The sequence below is a fragment of the Oncorhynchus mykiss genome, chromosome 26, assembly GCF_057628025.1.
Source record: "Oncorhynchus mykiss isolate SJ-2025 chromosome 26, ASM5762802v1, whole genome shotgun sequence".
Classification (NCBI taxonomy): domain Eukaryota; kingdom Metazoa; phylum Chordata; class Actinopteri; order Salmoniformes; family Salmonidae; genus Oncorhynchus; species Oncorhynchus mykiss.
Window position 1 is genome coordinate 33,760,704 of NC_143047.1, and position 22,027 is coordinate 33,782,730.

At 42.2% G+C, this 22,027-nt stretch overlaps 2 protein-coding genes across 3 annotated transcripts in view; both read right to left on the reverse strand.

Moving 5' to 3' along the window:
- Window positions 1-584: 584 nt before the first annotated feature.
- Window positions 585-4,188, reverse strand: LOC110526981 (programmed cell death protein 7-like). Of its 2 annotated transcripts, none has more exons than XM_090222818.1 (5): window positions 2,749-4,188; window positions 2,074-2,212; window positions 1,641-1,871; window positions 1,257-1,344; window positions 585-980 (listed from the first exon to the last, which is right to left on the reverse strand). In XM_090222818.1, the coding sequence occupies exons 1-5, from the start codon at window positions 4,045-4,047 to the stop codon at window positions 842-844; spliced, it is 1,896 nt and encodes a 631-aa protein (XP_090078944.1). In that variant the 5' UTR covers window positions 4,048-4,188; the 3' UTR covers window positions 585-841. The 2 variants fall into 2 exon arrangements, with proteins under 2 accessions (XP_090078944.1, XP_036837067.2); XM_036981172.2 differs by having other exon boundaries at window positions 3,916-4,178.
- A 3,757-nt stretch (window positions 4,189-7,945) lies between these two features.
- Window positions 7,946-22,027, reverse strand: part of LOC118936599 (ATP-dependent clpX-like chaperone, mitochondrial) — a 28,424-nt gene continuing 14,342 nt past the window's right edge. Inside the window, exons 12-14 of the mRNA XM_090222819.1 lie at window positions 12,375-12,467; window positions 12,097-12,203; window positions 7,946-9,797 (exon numbers count right to left, since the gene is read on the reverse strand). Of these exons, the coding sequence (XP_090078945.1) occupies window positions 9,710-9,797; window positions 12,097-12,203; window positions 12,375-12,467 (288 nt within the window). The 3' untranslated portion in view covers window positions 7,946-9,709. The remainder of the gene's footprint in view (window positions 9,798-12,096; window positions 12,204-12,374; window positions 12,468-22,027) is intronic.

The window sequence follows — 22,027 nt, forward strand, 5'->3', positions numbered from 1 at the left end:
CAAATGATACCCTATTCTGGTATTCCCTATTCTGTGCATTATATAGGGAATAGGTATGGGCCCTGGTCAACAGTAGTGCACTACATAGGGAATAGACTGTCATTTGGGACCACCCCCAGGGTCTGTTAAGGGTGAAGGGTGAAGCATTGCAGAGCATTCAGATATACATATATTTTGTAGAACAGATATAACCCCCAAGCCATAACACATCTACCTCAAATACCTCTGCACATTGTACTGGTACTCCCTCCATTCTTGTGTATTTTAATTCTCATGTTACTATTACATTTTTTGTACTAGACATTCAACTGGGTATTCAATTGGTTTGATTAATGAGAAGGCCAACAAGGAGAAGAGTAATCCTTCCATTCCTTCCTTCCTTGGCAGGCCAAGGTGTTAAGAGATTCTCGGTACACCCATGCTGTGTAAAGGTGGTAAACAGAAGGTAGACTGAGGGAAACAGAGATCTCCAAGAGCCAGACAACAGTGTGACGTCACTCAGAACCCTCCTCTGTAAGACACGTTTAGTTCAACTGTAGCAGTGACACCAACTGACCATGGTCAATAATCTGGTACGCCAGGCAGGCAGGAATAAAAAATATTTATTGACTTCAGAAAATACAGAATTCCTGATAAATAGGATTTCAAATTCAGTCAAATATCAGTTGGAGAGAATAACTACCAAATAGCTGTTTGTAAAATTAAGAACTGATTTTGAAATCCTTAAAGAAAACCAATTTCACTCTTCTGTTTCACTTCTCCAGCAGGTCTTGTTGCAGTAACTTGCTGAATACAGTGCTAGCGAATGACCAGTCCTTTCCAGAGCCAATTTGGGCGTCAGTCAGGGTCCGAGGCAGTCCCCTCGGTCCAGGGCTGTGGCCCAAATCTCATCTGTGGGGCATTGTGGTAAGACCCAGTCCTGGGGGACCGTGGTGCCGTCTGGGTGGTCCACTGAGACCAGACAGAGGTCCCACTCTCTCCTAGAGGTGAAAGACAGCAGGTGAGCCAAAATAGGATACTGAAGTACTTTAAAAGTGCATGCATCCTTCGTTCCTTGATTTAATGACTGGTTAAATATCACTGGTTAGATATGCTTTAACAGTAAAAGCATTGGTGGAGCCCTTTCATACACGTATAATGCAGGAAGGAAACAAGGAAGGAAGAAGAAAAGGAAGGAAAGGTGCAGTCTGAGTATTTGAACAGGGCCTTAGTGGAGGTAAATCTCTAAGTCTAGTAAAATGCTGTGTGACACAAACCGTATCTGTATTAAGGCTGGTAGTGAGCGCTCTGCCTGTGTGTAGTACTCTCTGAAGGGCTGTAGGGGGTGGTCAGGAGGCATCTCATCTGGAGGAGAGGAGGGGATGGGGGGAGAACAGTCACATTAAGAGAAATGGTTATTCAAATATGAACTTATAAAATCAGAATCTCTAAATGCTGTGTCTGTTTTCCTCTTATTTACCAGTGGTTCGGAAACTGTGTGCCATGAGATGACCAACCTAATACCTTTTGAATTGCTGTGTTCCAATTAACTAAATCATGTGTTTATTTCCATAATCCAAAATAAACAGGCTACAACCTGAAAGTGGGTCACGACTCTCCTTTTGGGAAAAACCACCAGCCTTTATACGGTTTCTAATTACCTCCAAAGAGCATGCTATCCATCTCTCGTTTCCTCAGCAGTAGCCTCTCCCTCTCCTTCTTCTGTCGCTTCTCCAGGTCCCTCCTGCGCTCCTCCTCCTGTTCGCTCTCCAGCATCACGCGCAGGGCGTTCTCCTCTGCCCCATACACCCCTGTCCTCTTCCTGATCAGTGCACGCAGGCGCTCCACCAGCCCATCAAATGCTTGGTCGGCTTCTTTCTCCGGGAAGATCCCTGGTAGGGGACACAATCAGAGAAACGTTTATGTTCAGTTGTCAGAAAACGTTTTAAAATGGAGTGAAACAGAGAGGTACTGCATGAATTTGTTCAATGAGAACAGAGATTTTTTACTATTGTTGTTGTGAAGTTGAACAGCAGTTGGCTAGACAAAAGATCTGAAGAGAAACTGTTGCACCACTATGGTGCTTCGCCTTACCTTTCCTGGAGGCTGCCTCCTTCCTGAGTTTGCGTAGCTTCTCCAGTGACCTGAGGATGTCCAGCATCCTCTTGGCATCTGCCTGCTTCTTCCTCACTTCACAGAGCACCGTGTCAGCAGCCAGCTTCAGCTCTTGCGCCTGATGGGGGAGGGGAGCACAAAAAAAGACATAACAGAAGCCGTGTTCATAGTCTGGGTCAAATCAATACAGAAAACACACACATATATACACACACCTCTGCAAAAAGCAGTTTCCATCAATGCATATTCAGATGTGTCCATGATTTGTGTATCAATCAACAGCTGTCCAATGAGCGAGTTAAATCAAAATGAAAGCAGTTAGACAGTCTTGAAATTCACTGACACCAAACTAAGAACACTGGGCCACCTGCTGCTGACGTGTGTAACGCACATTACTTAGAGCAGGAGTGTGTCATCTCCAGTCCCTGGGGAGCCCCACGGTTGAACAGTTTATTTCTAGCCCAACACACATGCTTCAAATTCTCATCTAAACATCAAACCGTTCCTTAGTTGAATCAGATGTGCTGGGCTAGAACAAAAAAATGCAACCTTTATGTTTAAAGCAGGAGGGCTCCAGTCTGAAGGTGGAAAGGGGGAGCTATCGATCAGAGATGAGACACTGAGTTTGACAGTGCTCCCTTTCAGTTCTCTCACCCTCTTCTTCTCCTCTACTTCATGGATACGTTTCATCCTCCACTTGTCGATGGCCGCTTCACGCTCAGCCACTCGTTCCTCCTCCCTCTGTTTGTCCTCGTCCTGTTCCACTTGTCGACGCCGTAGCCTGGCCCTTCTCTTACTGATGGAACTCAGTTTCTTTTTAAGACTTTCAACAAACTCAGAGTCACCGAGGACCTTCAGTTTCTCTTGCAGATCTGTCTTCACACTCACTGCCTCAGCGTAAGAATCCGCCCAGACGCTCTCATTCTCCATGTTGTGCTTCAGCGTTTCACAAGCCATGGACAGCTTTGAAACTAGCTGTATGGCACCGTACAGGGTGTCTCGTATGTGAGCCACGGAGACCTTTGGGTGAGTTTGCCTTGAATGAGGTTCCGCCGGTTTGGAGGTCTTGGCTGTTGTCCTCTCTCGGTTCCTCAAGAAATGTTTCAGCCACTGTTCGTCTTGCATCCTCTGAATGGAGTCTTGGTCTGGTGGCTGTGGAGCCATAGGCCTACTAAAACCTTGGTCACGCTGCAAAGCTGTTCCCATCGGAATCAAGGACGGGGAGGCGAGGAGAGGTCTGCTACGATGTTCAGTGTAACCACTGTCCGCATGCTTTGGTCTAAAACTAGCATCAGGGTTTCCATACGGACTGTGTTGTGGACCGGGTCTAGGGTATGCTGGATTGTGATCAAATGATCTTAGGAAATCTGAAGTTCCCATGTTCGATTGAGCATCACCCATATTGTAGCCCTGAGCCCATGAGTTTGGTGGTCTCCCCTCATGTGTGTTGGGTTCCAGCTTTGGATGACTGTGGAAGGGAACTGGTTGTGAACACATGGGAGGGAACTGACTGAGTGCCGGGTTGTTGAGGGGCGGTGGCGGTATCGACGGATCAAAACCATATCCTGGGGACGACATATGAGGTGGTCCGTAGCCTTCAAATCTAGGCGGTGGTTGTGGAAAGGGGGGTCTGAAGCCATATGGTTGACTGCCATATCCTGGCACGGGTGGAGTCCACTCTTGACTTTGAGGGAATCTCTGGTCGCTAACTGGGGCTTGTTGTGGTGGAGGAAGATATTGGGAAGGGGTTTGACCCGGCCAAAACGCTCCAGCAACGTTACTTGAACTCGGCATGTTACTTTGAAACGAGGTTTCACATACTGGTGGTGGTTGTATCGGCTGCGGTCCGAGATATGTAGGTCCCCCTCTAGGGTAAAACGTATCGGGACCTCCGGTGTTAGAAACGGGGTGCTGCCGTCCTCCCGACGTAGACTGGAACGTTGGTTTATCCATTTTCAAGAGGCGTGATACTGTGGAAAATAATAAACTTGGTTGTTTTCAAATGTATTTAGCTAGCTAACGACACTGTTGAACACCGGGAGCGACCATGTTTACAAGGTGACGTCACACACCGGATATAGTACACGTATATCCGTTGTTTTTTTGTTTTTTTTTACGAAGCGAATGACCGGGAGCATCCTAATTGGCTAAAATTGGTTCCTCTCCTCAAATCAAATTATATTTGTCATATGTGCTGAATACAACGGGTGTAGACAACCGTGAAATTATTTTTTAGGAGTCCATCCCAATAATGCAGAGTAAAAAAAACGGCCTAGAATACGTTGTCTGTCATTGGCATCAGTCCTTCCGCACAATTGTCTTTGTCTCCTCTACTAATTTGGAGAACAGACTTCTATCATCTAAAGAAACGAGACCGTTTAACCATTGAGCTATATAATAACCATCCCATTCTGCCAGGTCGGTGCAGAGGAAAGAAAAGAGAAAGAAAGGAGACGAGGAAAGGAAGACACTTTAGACTTGAGATGCAGTTTCAAAAAGCAGACGAGGTCCCATTACTCTTAGCTGGCTTCGAGAGAGAGAGGGGAGAGAATTCTACAACCACCTAAATTAAAGTGATTCCCAAACCTTCCATAACAAAGCCATCACCTGCAGAGAGATGAACCTGTAGAAAAGTCCCCAAAACAAGCTGGTCCTGGGGCTCTTTTCACATACACAAACAGACTCCACAGAGCTCCAGGACAGCAACCCAATTAGAAGCAACGAAATCATGAGAAACAAAAAGATAATTGACACATTGGAAAGAATTTACAAAAAAACAGAGCAAACTAGAATGCTATTTGGCACTAAACAGAGTACACAATGTCAGAATAACTGACCACTGTGACTGACCCTATTTTTAATTTATTTCACCTTCATTTAATCAGGTAGGCCAGTTGAGAACAAGTTCTCATTTACAACTGCAACCTGGCCAAGATAAAGCAAAGCGGTGCGACAAAAACAAACACAGAGTTACACAATAGGAAAAATCTATGTACAGTGTGTGCAAATGTAGAAGAGTGGGGAGGTAGGCAATAAATAGGCCATAGAGGCGAAATAATGACAATTTAGTATTAACACTGGAGTGATGGATGTGCAGATGATGTGCAAGTAGAGATACTGGGGTGCAAAAAAATCAAGAGAGTAAGTAATAATATGGGGATAAGGTAGTTGGGTGAGCTCTTTACAGATTGGCTGTGTACAGGTACAGTGATCGGTAAGCTGCTCTGACAGCTGATGCTTTAAGTTAGAGAGAGGGAGATAGATATAAGACTCCAGATTCAGTGATTTTTGCAATTCGTTCCAGTCATTGGCAGCAGAGAACTGGAAGGAAAGACGGCTAAAGGAAGTGTTGGCTTTGGGGATGACCAGTGTTGGCTTTGGGGATGAAATATACCTGCTGGAGCACGTGCAACGGGTGGGTGTTGCTATGGTGACCAGTGAGCTGAGATAAGGCGGAAAGCTTTGAGGAAAATTAAGGAAAGCATAGCCTTGCTATTGAGCAAAGGCCGCCGTAGGCAGACAGGCTATGTGCACACTGCCCACAAAATGAGGTGGAAACTGAACTGCAGTTCCTAACCTCCTGCCAAATGTATGTCCATTTTAGAGACATATTTCCCTCAGACTACACAGACCCACAAATAATTAAAAACTCCCATATCTATTGGATAAAATACCACAGTGTGCAATCACAGCAGAAAGACTTGTGACCTTTTGCCGCAAGAAAAGGGCAACCAGTGAAGAACAAACACCATTGTAAATACAACCCATATGTGAATTTATTTTCCCTTTTGTACTTGAACATTGTTACAATACTAGATGTAGACATGACATTTGAAATCACTTTACTCTTTTGGAACTTTTGTGAGTGTCATGTTTACTGTTCATTATTCCTATTTTTTTCCCCACTTTTGTTTATCATCGATTTCACTTGCTTTGGCAATGTAAACATGTGGTTCCCATGCCAATAAAGCCCCTTAAACTAAATTGAGAAGAGCGAGAGAGAAGTTCCTCTTCTGCTCATAGATAATTGTGACATTTTTTAAATAACTAATATAAATATATAGTGGGGAGAACAAGTATTTGATACACTGCCGATTTTGCAGGTTTTCCTACTTATAAAGCGTGTAGAGGTCAATTTTTTTTAATCATAGGTACACTTCAACTGTGAAAGACGGAATCTAAAACAAAAATCCAGAAAATCACATTGTATGATTTTTAAGTAATTTATTTGCATTTTATTGCATGACATAAGTATTTGATACATCAGAAAAGCAGAACTTCATATTTGGTAGAGAAACCTGTGTTTGCAATTACAGACCAGGTTTACACACACTGCAGCAGGAATTTTGGCCCACTCCTCCATACAGACCTTCTCCAGATCCTTCAGGTTTCGGGGCTGTCGCTGGGCAATACAGACTTTCAGCTCCCTCCAAAGATGTTCTATTGGGTTCAGGTCTGGAGACTGGCTAGGCCACTCCAGGACCTTGAGATGCTTCTTACGGAGCCACTCTTTAGTTGCCCTGGCTGTGTGTTTCGGGTCGTTGTCATGCTGGAAGACCCAGCCACGACCCATCTTCAATGCTCTTACTGAGGGAATGAGGTTGTTGGCCAAGATCTCGCGATACATGGCCCCATCCATCCTCCCCTCAATACGGTGCAGTCATCCTGTCCCCTTTCCAGAAAAGCATCCTCAAAGAATGTTTCCACCTCCATGCTTCACGGTTGGGATGGTGTTCTTGGGGTTGTACTCATCCTTCTTCTTCCTCCAAACACAGCGAGTGGAGTTTAGACCAAAAAGCTCTATTTTTGTCTCATCAGACCACATGACCTTCTCCCATTCCTCCTCTGGATCATATCCAGATGGTCATTGGCAAACCTTAGACGGGCCTGGACATGCGCTGGCTTGAGCAGGGGGACCTTGCGTGCGCTGCAGGATTTTAATCCATGACGGCGTAGTGTGTTACTAATGGTTTTCTTTGAGACTGTGATCCCAGCTCTCTTCAGGTCATTGACCAGGTCCTGCCGTGTAGTTCTGGGCTGATCCCCCACCTTCCTCATGATCATTGATGCCCCGCGAGGTGAGATCTTGCATGGAGCCCCAGACCGAGGGTGATTGACCGTCATCTTGAACTTCTTCCATTTTCTAATAAATGCGCCAACAGTTGTTGCCTATTGTCTTGTAGCCCATCCCAGCCTTGTGCAGGTCTACAATTTTATCCCTGATGTCCTTACACAGCTCTCTGGTCTTGGTCAGTGTGGAGAGGTTGGTGTCTGTTTGATTGAGTGTGTGGACAGGTGTCTTTTATACAGGTAACGAGTTCAAACAGGTGCAGTTAATACAGGTAATGAGTGGAGAACAGGAGGGCTTCTTAAAGAAAAACTAACAGGTCTGTGAGAGCCGGAATTCTTACTCGTTGGTAGGTGATCAAATACTTATGTCATCCAATAAAATGCAAATTAAATACTTAAAAATCATACAATGTGATTTTCTGGATTTTTTTGATTTTTAGATTCCGTCTCTCACAGTTGAAGTGTACCTATGATAAAAATGACAGACCTCTACATGCTTTGTAAGTAGGAAAACCTGCAAAATCGGCAGTGTATCAAATACTTGTTCTCCCCACTGTATATCTAATTATATATATATCTAATAATATAAATATTTACTCAGACAGCCCAATTCAGATCTTTTTCCACTAATTTGCAAAATATCAAGATTGGGCTGCCTGTGTAACCGCAGCCTATAAAAACTGATGAGGGTGCATGTTTTTGGGTGGCTTGGACTAAATAAACCCACCAGGACTGAAGAACACTGGACAACTATAGTTCATCAAACAACCTCTGAACACTCTTAAGTGATTAATATATTTATTAAAGTCTCACATTTACATAAGTTCACAACTATTCAGAGCAAAATAGGGTTGCTGCCACACAGATGGCATCAGTTCTGATGGACTGTACATCACACAATTGCCCAACTCTAAATCAAGACCTTATGCTGTGTTCATAACCAAGTGGGAAGGTGTTATTTACCACATACAAAACCTACTTGAACGCCCCTCCAACTGGTAATTACTAGTAGGAAACTCATATATCATTCCTGAGCGCCAACTTCTCCCACATGTTGACCTCTGATGTCACCCACTAAGGAAATTATCTCGATAACAGCATTTTAGGCAGTTACATGCAGTAAAACATTATTTATAAAAAGCTATCTATTCATGTTTTTGAACACATATGTTTACAAGCATGATAGCTGTACTTTAAGTTTATGATTGACGCAGCTTGTTTGCCATTAGCCAATCAGCGTTTCTCAATGTGTTCAAAGCATGTGAATGCATCCAACTGATATTTACGACTTCACAGCAGGTAATTACCACCTTCCCACTCGGTTATGAACGCAACATAAGCTCCAAGATAAAGTCCCTGTGTAGATTTGAAAGGTTTGGATGGGTGTAACCAACATCACAGAAACCCATAAGAGAAAGAATAAACTGTTACCATATTGCTAACACCTATCAAATCTTCTGAGATCTACACAGGTGCCTAGGGGTTAGGGTCTAAGGGTCAAAGTGGAATTGAGCAAATTATCTAGATTCTAGGCCCTTACTGTCTGAGATTTCAAAATGTTATATCTGTATATAAAGTGTACAAAAAAGCCCAGCTTCTTTTAAAGAAACTGCATTGAATGAACAGTTTCTCAGTGTATAGTGTTGAGAAAATCAGACAATGCATTTCTAAAGACTGGTATGTTTTCATTTAAAAACACCAGTGATGTCATGGCTTCATTAAATGTGTAGGTAGTTCTAAACGGTTCCATAAAGAAACGTCAAAAACAACCACAATGGGAAAATGTGCTGTCTGACATTGTCAAAGCTGATTGGGATAAATTTAAGTCACCCCCCCTATCTCGACCCCAGATATCTTACACGTTTCATCTCATACATGGCATACTAACTGTACATACAGTATACTAGTAATTCCAGTGTTGGATATTTGAAATCCACCACAGAGCAGCCAAACTGATCTTTTTTGAAAAGGTTAACAATTTGACTATAAATACTTGTTCTGTAAAGAACGCTGGTTTCTATGACCTGGCTGACCTCGTCAGAGAGTTGTGAAGAAACAAAATTGCTTCCTAAATTACATCAGAAAGACATGGTGGTTAAAACAAGTATCCTATAATCCTTAATCCTTGACTGTCAAAAATAAAATGGTGTCAAAACAAAATAAGAGAAAATAGATTTTGGACTTGATACAATCCATTTCCATTAAGGTTTCCCAAACAAGTACTTATCACAAAGAGACACTAGCTACTTTATGAGAAAAAGTAAAAGTATCTTTACATTTAAACAGGATAACGTTCTTTCTCCTTTTCTCTCTCTCTGGGAAAGATGGGTAGAGAATACTTGGTTAATGTTAATTAAACCTTTGCAACAATTTGGGAACAAACTTTTTCCGATGTATGAAATTGCATAACCTACATCATCATGATCAACACTGATGTAATTCAGATGACATAATTACATTTGAAGTTACAATAATGGTATTTGTAAAATGCCATAGCTTATTAAATCGAAATGGCAATTTCTGAAGTTCCATTTTGGACTGTTTGTTAGTTGTTGGCTGCATCCGCCTGCCTTGGCCAGCTCTCCTCCTCTATCCCAGAGTCATACTCCTCCTCAGACTCTTTAGCAGGTGCTCTGGAGACACACAAAAAAATATTAAATTCTGCTGCAAATAAATGAAAAGTCATGGTAAAAAACTGTATTTTCAATTAAATTGCTGTGAAACCACACCATATAAGATTTGCATGGGTCCTCAGATCCTCAAAAGGTTCTACAGCTGCACCACCGAGAGCATCCTGACGGGTTGCATCACTGCCTGGTATGGCAACTGCTCGGCCTCTGACCGTAAGGCACTACAAAGGCTAGTGTGTACGGCCCAGTACATCACTGGGGCCAAGCATCCTGCCATCCAGGACCTCTATACCAGGCGGTGTCAGAGGAAGGCCCTAAAAATTGTCAAAGACTCCAGCCACACTAGTCATAGACTGTTCTCTCTGCTGCCGCACGGCAAGCGGTACCTGAACGCCATGTCTAGGTCCAAGAGGCTTCTAAACAGCCTCTACCTCCAAGCCATAAGAGTCCTGAACATCTAATCAAATGGCTACCCAGACTATTTGCAATGCCCTCCCCCCTCTTTTACACCGCTGCTACTCTCTGTTATTATCTATGCATTGTCACTTTAATAACTCTACCGCCATGTACATATTACCTCAATTACCTCGACTAACAGGTGCCCCTGCACATTGACTCTGTACCGGTACCCCCTGTATATACATTTGCAAGAAAAAGTATGTGAGCCCTTTGGAATTACCTGGATTTCTGCATAAATTAGTCATAAAATTCAATCTGATCTTCATCTTAGTCACAACAATAGACAAACCAATAACACACAAATTATTGTATTTTCTTGTCTATATTGAATACATAATTTAAACATTCACAGTGTAGGTTGGAAAAAGTATGTGAACCCCTGGGCTAATGACTTTTTGAAAAGCTAATTGGAGTCAGGAGTTAGCTAACCTGGAGTCCAATAAATGAGACGAGATTGGACATGTTGGTTAGAGCTGCCTTGCCCTATAAAAAAAAACTCACAAAATTTGAGTTTGCTATTCACAAGGAGCATTGCCTGATGTGAACCATGCCTCGAACAAAAGATCTCAGAAGACATAAGATTAAGAATTGTTGACTTGCATAAAGCTGGAAAGGGTTACAAAAGTATCTCTAAAAGCCTTGATGTTCATCAGTCCACGATAAGACAAAATGTCTATAAATGGAGAAAGTTCAGCACTGTTGCTACTCTCCCTAAGAGTGTCCGTCCTGCAAAGATGACTGCAAGAGCACAGCGCAGAATACTCAATGAGGTCAGGTGTCAGCTAAAGACTTACAGAAATCTCTGGAACATGCTAACATCTCTGTTGACGAGTCTACGATATGTAAAACACTAAACAAGAATGGTGTTCATGGGAGGACACCATGGAAGAAGCCCCTGTTGTCCAAAAAAACATTGCTGCACATCTGAAGTTTGTAAAAGAGCACCTGGATACCTCGCTAGGATTATTTACGTTAGTTAGCTACCGCTCCTGCTGTCCTTTACTAGCTACTTCTGCTTCATGCCTCTAAAAATGACTAGGTCTCCAGTAAGGTTTCCATTTTGATGACTGTTACTTACGCCAAACCCAAACCGGCCGAGCGCTTGCGCCATCGTGCGCAAATTGATTTTGTCCCACCACATCAAACGCGATCACGATACGCAGGTTGAAATATTAACACAAACTCTGAACCAATTATATTAATTTGGGGACAGGTCAAAAAGCATTAAACATTTATGGCAATTTTGCTAGCTAGCTTGCAGTTGCTAGCTAATTTGTCATATTTAGCTAGCTTGCCGTTTCTAGCTAATTTGTCCTGGGATATAAACGTTGAGTTGTTATTTTACCTGAAATGCACAAGGTCCTCTACTCCGACAATTAATCCACACATAAAATGGTCAACCAAATAATTTCTAGTCATCTCTCCTCCTTCCAGGCCTTTTCTTCTTTGGACTTTATATGGCGATTGATATCTAACTTCCATAGTTACCATGATGACCGACCGAACTCAGTTCATCTTTCAATCACCCACGTGGGTATAACCAATGAGGAGACGGCACGTGGGTATCTGCTTCTATAAACCAATGAGGAGATGGGAGAGGCAGGACTTCCACAGCCTTCAGCGTTACAAATAGAACTGACTTCTATTTTAGCGCTTGGTAACGCAGATGCTCGTTGGCGCCCGCGAGCTGTGTGGATGCAATAATTGAATAACATGTATGTTTACATTTATTTTGCAACACTCACGCACGTGACGTGAGCGGAGTGGTCAGCATGTTACTTATACACTTTAATACTGTATTGTCCCCAACCGAGTTGAGTCTCAGGTAATTATGAATACTTACTTTACATACACAGGCACTGATTTCCCTTGGACCACGTCTTCGTTCAGCTCAACAGCCATGATGTCTGAGTGTGGCACTTCAAACATGGGTTCAAGGAGCAATTTTTCCTTAAAAAGACAAGAGAAGGAATATTACTCGCCACCATCAAAGGTTTAAGACGTACATTTCAAAATGCATGTAAAACAATTACATTTCATATTCTTAAATATACATTTTAAAATGTAAATCACAATTTATACATTACTGTACATTTCAAAATATATATTGGAGGTGCTTACCATAATGGACCTTAGCCCACGAGCACCGGTCTTCCTTTCCAAAGCCAACCTGGCGATGGCTCTCAAGGCATCTGGAGTTACATTCAGTTCACACTGGAATGAGATTAAGGTAATTAAAGTGTTAATGAAGTCATCACAACTTTTTTGGAGGGCACACACAAAGACATCAGAACCCACAGATGTATGTACACAGACACTAGTGTGTGCACATCCAAACACAGATAAATACAGGAAAGTACGCACACCCTTCCTCCATCCCACACCACCTCCCCTCCTGAAACACCTTGTCCATGCTGAACAGGGTCTGGTACTGGGGGATGACGGCGTTACTACTACTATCACTGCTACTTATATTACTACTACTATCACTACTAATGCTACTATTACAACTGCTGCTACAACGACTACTACTATTCCTGCTACTACAACTGCTCGTACGACTACTACTGCTACTACTACTATTCCTGCTACTACAACTGCTGGTACGACTGCTGCTAATACTACTGATCCTACTACTACTAATACCACTGATCCTACTACTACAACTGCAGCTACTACCATAACTGCTACTACTGCTACTTATATCACTACTACCATTACTACTGCTGCTATTGCAACTGCTGCTACTACTACTACAACTGCTGCTACTACTACTACAACTGCTGCTACTACTACAACTGCTGCTACTAATACTACTGATCCTACTACTACTAATACCACTGATCCTACTACTACAACTGCAGCTACTACCATAACTGCTACTACTGCTACTTATATCACTACTACCATTACTACTGCTGCTACTACTACAACTGCTGCTACAACTATAACTGCTGCTACTACTACAACTGCTGCTACTACTATAACTGCTGCTACTACTATAACTGCTGCTACTACTACAACTGCTGCTACTACTACAACTGCTGCTACTACTATAACTGCTGCTACTACTATAACTGCTGCTACTACTATAACTGCTGCTACTACTACAACTGCTGCTACTACTATAACTGCTGCTACAACTATAACTGCTGCTACTACTACAACTGCTGCTACTACTATAACTGCTGCTACAACTATAACTGCTGCTACTACTACAACTGCTGCTACTACTATAACTGCTGCTACTACTATAACTGCTGCTACTACTATAACTGCTGCTACTACTATAACTGCTGCTACTACTACAACTGCTGCTACTACTATAACTGCTGCTACTACTATAACTGCTGCTACTACTACAACTGCTGCTACTACTACAACTGCTGCTACTACTACAACTGCTGCTACTACTACTACTGCTGCTACTACTACAACTGCTGCTACTACTACAACTGCTGCTACTACTATAACTGCTGCTACTACTACAACTGCTGCTACTACTACAACTGCTGCTACTACTACTACTGCTGCTACTACTACAACTGCTGCTACTACTACAACTGCTGCTACTACTACAACTGCTGCTACTACTATAACTGCTGCTACTACTATAACTGCTGCTACTACTACAACTGCTGCTACTACTACAACTGCTGCTACTACTACAACTGCTGCTACTACTATAACTGCTGCTACTACTATAACTGCTGCTACTACTACAACTGCTGCTACTACTACAACTGCTGCTACTACTATAACTGCTGCTACTACTACAACTGCTGCTACTACTACAACTGCTGCTACTACTATAACTGCTGCTACTACTATAACTGCTGCTACTACTACAACTGTTGCTACTACTACAACTGCTGCTACTACTATAACTGCTGCTACTACTATAACTGCTGCTACTACTACAACTGCTGCTACTACTACAACTGCTGCTACTACTATAACTGCTGCTACTACTATAACTGCTGCTACTACTACAACTGCTGCTACTACTACAACTGCTGCTACTACTATAACTGCTGCTACTACTATAACTGCTGCTACTACTATAACTGCTGCTACTACTATAACTGCTGCTACTACTATAACTGCTGCTACTACTACAACTGCTGCTACTACTATAACTGCTGCTACAACTATAACTGCTGCTACTACTACAACTGCTGCTACTACTATAACTGCTGCTACAACTATAACTGCTGCTACTACTACAACTGCTGCTACTACTATAACTGCTGCTACTACTATAACTGCTGCTACTACTATAACTGCTGCTACTACTATAACTGCTGCTACTACTACAACTGCTGCTACTACTATAACTGCTGCTACTACTATAACTGCTGCTACTACTACAACTGCTGCTACTACTACAACTGCTGCTACTACTACAACTGCTGCTACTACTACTACTGCTGCTACTACTACAACTGCTGCTACTACTACAACTGCTGCTACTACTATAACTGCTGCTACTACTACAACTGCTGCTACTACTACAACTGCTGCTACTACTACTACTGCTGCTACTACTACAACTGCTGCTACTACTACAACTGCTGCTACTACTACAACTGCTGCTACTACTATAACTGCTGCTACTACTATAACTGCTGCTACTACTATAACTGCTGCTACTACTACAACTGCTGCTACTACTATAACTGCTGCTACTACTATAACTGCTGCTACTACTACAACTGCTGCTACTACTACAACTGCTGCTACTACTATAACTGCTGCTACTACTACAACTGCTGCTACTACTACAACTGCTGCTACTACTATAACTGCTGCTACTACTATAACTGCTGCTACTACTATAACTGCTGCTACTACTATAACTGCTGCTACTACTATAACTGCTGCTACTACTACTACTACAACTGCTGCTACTACTACTACAACTGCTGCTACTACTACAACTGCTGCTACTACTATAACTGCTGCTACTACTATAACTGCTGCTACTACTATAACTGCTGCTACTACTATAACTGCTGCTACTACTATAACTGCTGCTACTACTACTACAACTGCTGCTACTACTACTACAACTGCTGCTACTACTACAACTGCTGCTACTACTATAACTGCTGCTACTACTACAACTGCTGCTACTACTATAACTGCTGCTACTACTATAACTGCTGCTACTACTACAACTGCTGCTACTACTATAACTGCTGCTACTACTATAACTGCTGCTACTACTATAACTGCTGCTACTACTACAACTGCTGCTACTACTATAACTGCTGCTACAACTATAACTGCTGCTACTACTACAACTGCTGCTACTACTATAACTGCTGCTACAACTATAACTGCTGCTACTACTACAACTGCTGCTACTACTATAACTGCTGCTACTACTATAACTGCTGCTACTACTATAACTGCTGCTACTACTATAACTGCTGCTACTACTACAACTGCTGCTACTACTATAACTGCTGCTACTACTATAACTGCTGCTACTACTACAACTGCTGCTACTACTACAACTGCTGCTACTACTACAACTGCTGCTACTACTACTACTGCTGCTACTACTACAACTGCTGCTACTACTACAACTGCTGCTACTACTATAACTGCTGCTACTACTACAACTGCTGCTACTACTACAACTGCTGCTACTACTACTACTGCTGCTACTACTACAACTGCTGCTACTACTACAACTGCTGCTACTACTACAACTGCTGCTACTACTATAACTGCTGCTACTACTATAACTGCTGCTACTACTATAACTGCTGCTACTACTACAACTGCTGCTACTACTACAACTGCTGCTACTACTATAACTGCTGCTACTACTATAACTGCTGCTACTACTACAACTGCTGCTACTACTACAACTGCTGCTACTACTATAACTGCTGCTACTACTACAACTGCTGCTACTACTACAACTGCTGCTACTACTATAACTGCTGCTACTACTATAACTGCTGCTACTACTACAACTGTTGCTACTACTACAACTGCTGCTACTACTATAACTGCTGCTACTACTATAACTGCTGCTACTACTACAACTGCTGCTACTACTACAACTGCTGCTACTACTATAACTGCTGCTACTACTATAACTGCTGCTACTACTACAACTGCTGCTACTACTACAACTGCTGCTACTACTATAACTGCTGCTACTACTATAACTGCTGCTACTACTATAACTGCTGCTACTACTATAACTGCTGCTACTACTACAACTGCTGCTACTACTATAACTGCTGCTACAACTATAACTGCTGCTACTACTACAACTGCTGCTACTACTATAACTGCTGCTACAACTATAACTGCTGCTACTACTACAACTGCTGCTACTACTATAACTGCTGCTACTACTATAACTGCTGCTACTACTATAACTGCTGCTACTACTATAACTGCTGCTACTACTACAACTGCTGCTACTACTATAACTGCTGCTACTACTATAACTGCTGCTACTACTACAACTGCTGCTACTACTACAACTGCTGCTACTACTACAACTGCTGCTACTACTACTACTGCTGCTACTACTACAACTGCTGCTACTACTACAACTGCTGCTACTACTATAACTGCTGCTACTACTACAACTGCTGCTACTACTACAACTGCTGCTACTACTACTACTGCTGCTACTACTACAACTGCTGCTACTACTACAACTGCTGCTACTACTATAACTGCTGCTACTACTATAACTGCTGCTACTACTATAACTGCTGCTACTACTATAACTGCTGCTACTACTACAACTGCTGCTACTACTATAACTGCTGCTACTACTATAACTGCTGCTACTACTACAACTGCTGCTACTACTACAACTGCTGCTACTACTATAACTGCTGCTACTACTACAACTGCTGCTACTACTACAACTGCTGCTACTACTATAACTGCTGCTACTACTATAACTGCTGCTACTACTATAACTGCTGCTACTACTACAACTGCTGCTACTACTACAACTGCTACTACTACTACAACTGCTGCTACTACTACTACAACTGCTGCTACTACTACAACTGCTGCTACTACTATAACTGCTGCTACTACTATAACTGCTGCTACTACTATAACTGCTGCTACTACTATAACTGCTGCTACTACTATAACTGCTGCTACTACTATAACTGCTGCTACTACTACTACAACTGCTGCTACTACTACTACAACTGCTGCTACTACTACAACTGCTGCTACTACTATAACTGCTGCTACTACTACAACTGCTGCTACTACTATAACTGCTGCTACTACTATAACTGCTGCTACTACTACAACTGCTGCTACTACTACAACTGCTGCTACTACTACAACTGCTGCTACTACTACAACTGCTGCTACTACTACTACTGCTGCTACTACTACAACTGCTGCTACTACTACAACTGCTGCTACTACTATAACTGCTGCTACTACTACAACTGCTGCTACTACTACAACTGCTGCTACTACTACTACTGCTGCTACTACTACAACTGCTGCTACTACTACAACTGCTGCTACTACTACAACTGCTGCTACTACTATAACTGCTGCTACTACTATAACTGCTGCTACTACTATAACTGCTGCTACTACTACAACTGCTGCTACTACTACAACTGCTGCTACTACTATAACTGCTGCTACTACTATAACTGCTGCTACTACTACAACTGCTGCTACTACTACAACTGCTGCTACTACTATAACTGCTGCTACTACTACAACTGCTGCTACTACTACAACTGCTGCTACTACTATAACTGCTGCTACTACTATAACTGCTGCTACTACTACAACTGTTGCTACTACTACAACTGCTGCTACTACTATAACTGCTGCTACTACTATAACTGCTGCTACTACTACAACTGCTGCTACTACTACAACTGCTGCTACTACTATAACTGCTGCTACTACTATAACTGCTGCTACTACTACAACTGCTGCTACTACTACAACTGCTGCTACTACTATAACTGCTGCTACTACTATAACTGCTGCTACTACTATAACCGCTGCTACTACTATAACTGCTGCTACTACTATAACTGCTGCTACTACTACAACTGCTGCTACTACTATAACTGCTGCTACAACTATAACTGCTGCTACTACTACAACTGCTGCTACTACTATAACTGCTGCTACAACTATAACTGCTGCTACTACTACAACTGCTGCTACTACTATAACTGCTGCTACTACTATAACTGCTGCTACTACTATAACTGCTGCTACTACTATAACTGCTGCTACTACTACAACTGCTGCTACTACTATAACTGCTGCTACTACTATAACTGCTGCTACTACTACAACTGCTGCTACTACTACAACTGCTGCTACTACTACAACTGCTGCTACTACTACTACTGCTGCTACTACTACAACTGCTGCTACTACTACAACTGCTGCTACTACTATAACTGCTGCTACTACTACAACTGCTGCTACTACTACAACTGCTGCTACTACTACTACTGCTGCTACTACTACAACTGCTGCTACTACTACAACTGCTGCTACTACTATAACTGCTGCTACTACTATAACTGCTGCTACTACTATAACTGCTGCTACTACTATAACTGCTGCTACTACTACAACTGCTGCTACTACTATAACTGCTGCTACTACTATAACTGCTGCTACTACTACAACTGCTGCTACTACTACAACTGCTGCTACTACTATAACTGCTGCTACTACTACAACTGCTGCTACTACTACAACTGCTGCTACTACTATAACTGCTGCTACTACTATAACTGCTGCTACTACTATAACTGCTGCTACTACTATAACTGCTGCTACTACTATAACTGCTGCTACTACTACTACAACTGCTGCTACTACTACTACAACTGCTGCTACTACTACAACTGCTGCTACTACTATAACTGCTGCTACTACTATAACTGCTGCTACTACTATAACTGCTGCTACTACTATAACTGCTGCTACTACTATAACTGCTGCTACTACTATAACTGCTGCTACTACTACTACAACTGCTGCTACTACTACTACAACTGCTGCTACTACTACAACTGCTGCTACTACTATAACTGCTGCTACTACTACAACTGCTGCTACTACTATAACTGCTGCTACTACTATAACTGCTGCTACTACTACAACTGCTGCTACTACTACAACTGCTGCTACTACTACAACTGCTGCTACTACTACTACTGCTGCTACTACTACAACTGCTGCTACTACTACAACTGCTGCTACTACTATAACTGCTGCTACTACTACAACTGCTGCTACTACTACAACTGCTGCTACTACTACTACTGCTGCTACTACTACAACTGCTGCTACTACTACAACTGCTGCTACTACTACAACTGCTGCTACTACTATAACTGCTGCTACTACTATAACTGCTGCTACTACTATAACTGCTGCTACTACTATAACTGCTGCTACTACTACAACTGCTGCTACTACTATAACTGCTGCTACTACTATAACTGCTGCTACTACTACAACTGCTGCTACTACTACAACTGCTGCTACTACTATAACTGCTGCTACTACTACAACTGCTGCTACTACTACAACTGCTGCTACTACTATAACTGCTGCTACTACTATAACTGCTGCTACTACTATAACTGCTGCTACTACTATAACTGCTGCTACTACTATAACTGCTGCTACTACTATAACTGCTGCTACTACTACTACAACTGCTGCTACTACTACTACAACTGCTGCTACTACTACAACTGCTGCTACTACTATAACTGCTGCTACTACTATAACTGCTGCTACTACTATAACTGCTGCTACTACTATAACTGCTGCTACTACTATAACTGCTGCTACTACTATAACTGCTGCTACTACTACAACTGCTGCTACTACTACAACTGCTGCTACTACTATAACTGCTGCTACTACTATAACTGCTGCTACTACTATAACTGCTGCTACTACTACAACTGTTGCTACTACTACAACTGCTGCTACTACTATAACTGCTGCTACTACTATAACTGCTGCTACTACTACAACTGCTGCTACTACTACAACAACTGCTGCTACTACTATAACTGCTGCTACTACTACAACTGCTGCTACTACTACAACTGCTGCTACTACTATAACTGCTGCTACTACTATAACTGCTGCTACTACTATAACTGCTGCTACTACTATAACTGCTGCTACTACTATAACTGCTGCTACTACTATAACTGCTGCTACTACTATAACTGCTGCTACTACTACAACTGCTGCTACTACTATAACTGCTGCTACTACTACAACTGCTGCTACTACTACAACTGCTGCTACTACTACAACTGCTGCTACTACTACAACTGCTGCTACTACTATAACTGCTGCTACTACTACAACTGCTGCTACTACTATAACTGCTGCTACTACTATAACTGCTGCTACTACTATAACTGCTGCTACTACTATAACTGCTGCTACTACTATAACTGCTGCTACTACTACAACTGCTGCTACTACTATAACTGCTGCTACTACTATAACTGCTGCTACTACTACAACTGCTGCTACTACTATAACTGCTGCTACTACTATAACTGCTGCTACTACTATAACTGCTGCTACTACTATAACTGCTGCTACTACTATAACTGCTGCTACTACTATAACTGCTGCTACTACTACTACAACTGCTGCTACTACTATAACTGCTGCTACTACTATAACTGCTGCTACTACTACAACTGCTGCTACTACTATAACTGCTGCTACTACTACAACTGCTGCTACTACTACAACTGCTGCTACTACTATAACTGCTGCTACTACTATAACTGCTGCTACTACTACAATTGCTGCTACTACTATAACTGCTGCTACTACTACAACTGCTGCTACTACTATAACTGCTGCTACTACTATAACTGCTGCTACTACTACAACTGCTGCTACTACTACAACTGCTGCTACTACTACAACTGCTGCTACTACTATAACTGCTGCTACTACTATAACTGTTGCTACTACTACAACTGCTGCTACTACTATAACTGCTGCTACTACTATAACTGCTGCTACTACTACAACTGCTGCTACTACTATAACTGCTGCTACTACTACAACTGCTGCTACTACTACAACTGCTGCTACTACTATAACTGCTGCTACTACTATAACTGCTGCTACTACTACAACTGCTGCTACTACTATAACTGCTGCTACTACTATAACTGCTGCTACTACTACAACTGCTGCTACTACTATAACTGCTGCTACTACTATAACTGCTGCTACTACTACAACTGCTGCTACTACTATAACTGCTGCTACAACTATAACTGCTGCTACTACTACAACTGCTGCTACTACTATAACTGCTGCTACTACTATAACTGCTGCTACTACTACAACTGCTGCTACTACTACAACTGCTGCTACAACTGCTGGTACTACTACAACTGCTACTACTACAATTGCTGGTACTACTGCTGGTACTACTACTGATACTACTGATAATGCTGCCGCTACTACTACTACGGATAATGCTGCTACTACTACTACAACTGCTGCTACTACTACAACTGCTGCTACTACTACAACTGCTGGTACTACTACTGATACTACTGATAATGCTGCCGCTATTACTACTACTGATACTGCAGCTACTACAACTGCTGCTACTACTACTTATATTACTACTACTGCTGCTGCTACTACGACTACTATCACTACTGCTACTACTGATCCTACTACTATTGATGCTAATACTACATCTGCTG

What these genes read in the sequence shown, in the direction of transcription:
- LOC110526981 (XM_090222818.1), bottom strand. Translation starts at nt 4,047, where the DNA reads ATGGATAAACCAACGTTCCAGTCTACGTCGGGAGGACGGCAGCACCCC. An exon ending in GGAGGCAGCCTCCAGGAAAG is followed by an intron (nt 1,872 to 2,073) that starts GTAAGGCGAAGC and finishes GTCCCCTACCAG; the next exon opens with GGATCTTCCCGGAGAAAGAA. An exon ending in CCAGCCTTAATACAGATACG is followed by an intron (nt 981 to 1,256) that starts GTTTGTGTCACA and finishes TTTCACCTCTAG; the next exon opens with GAGAGAGTGGGACCTCTGTC.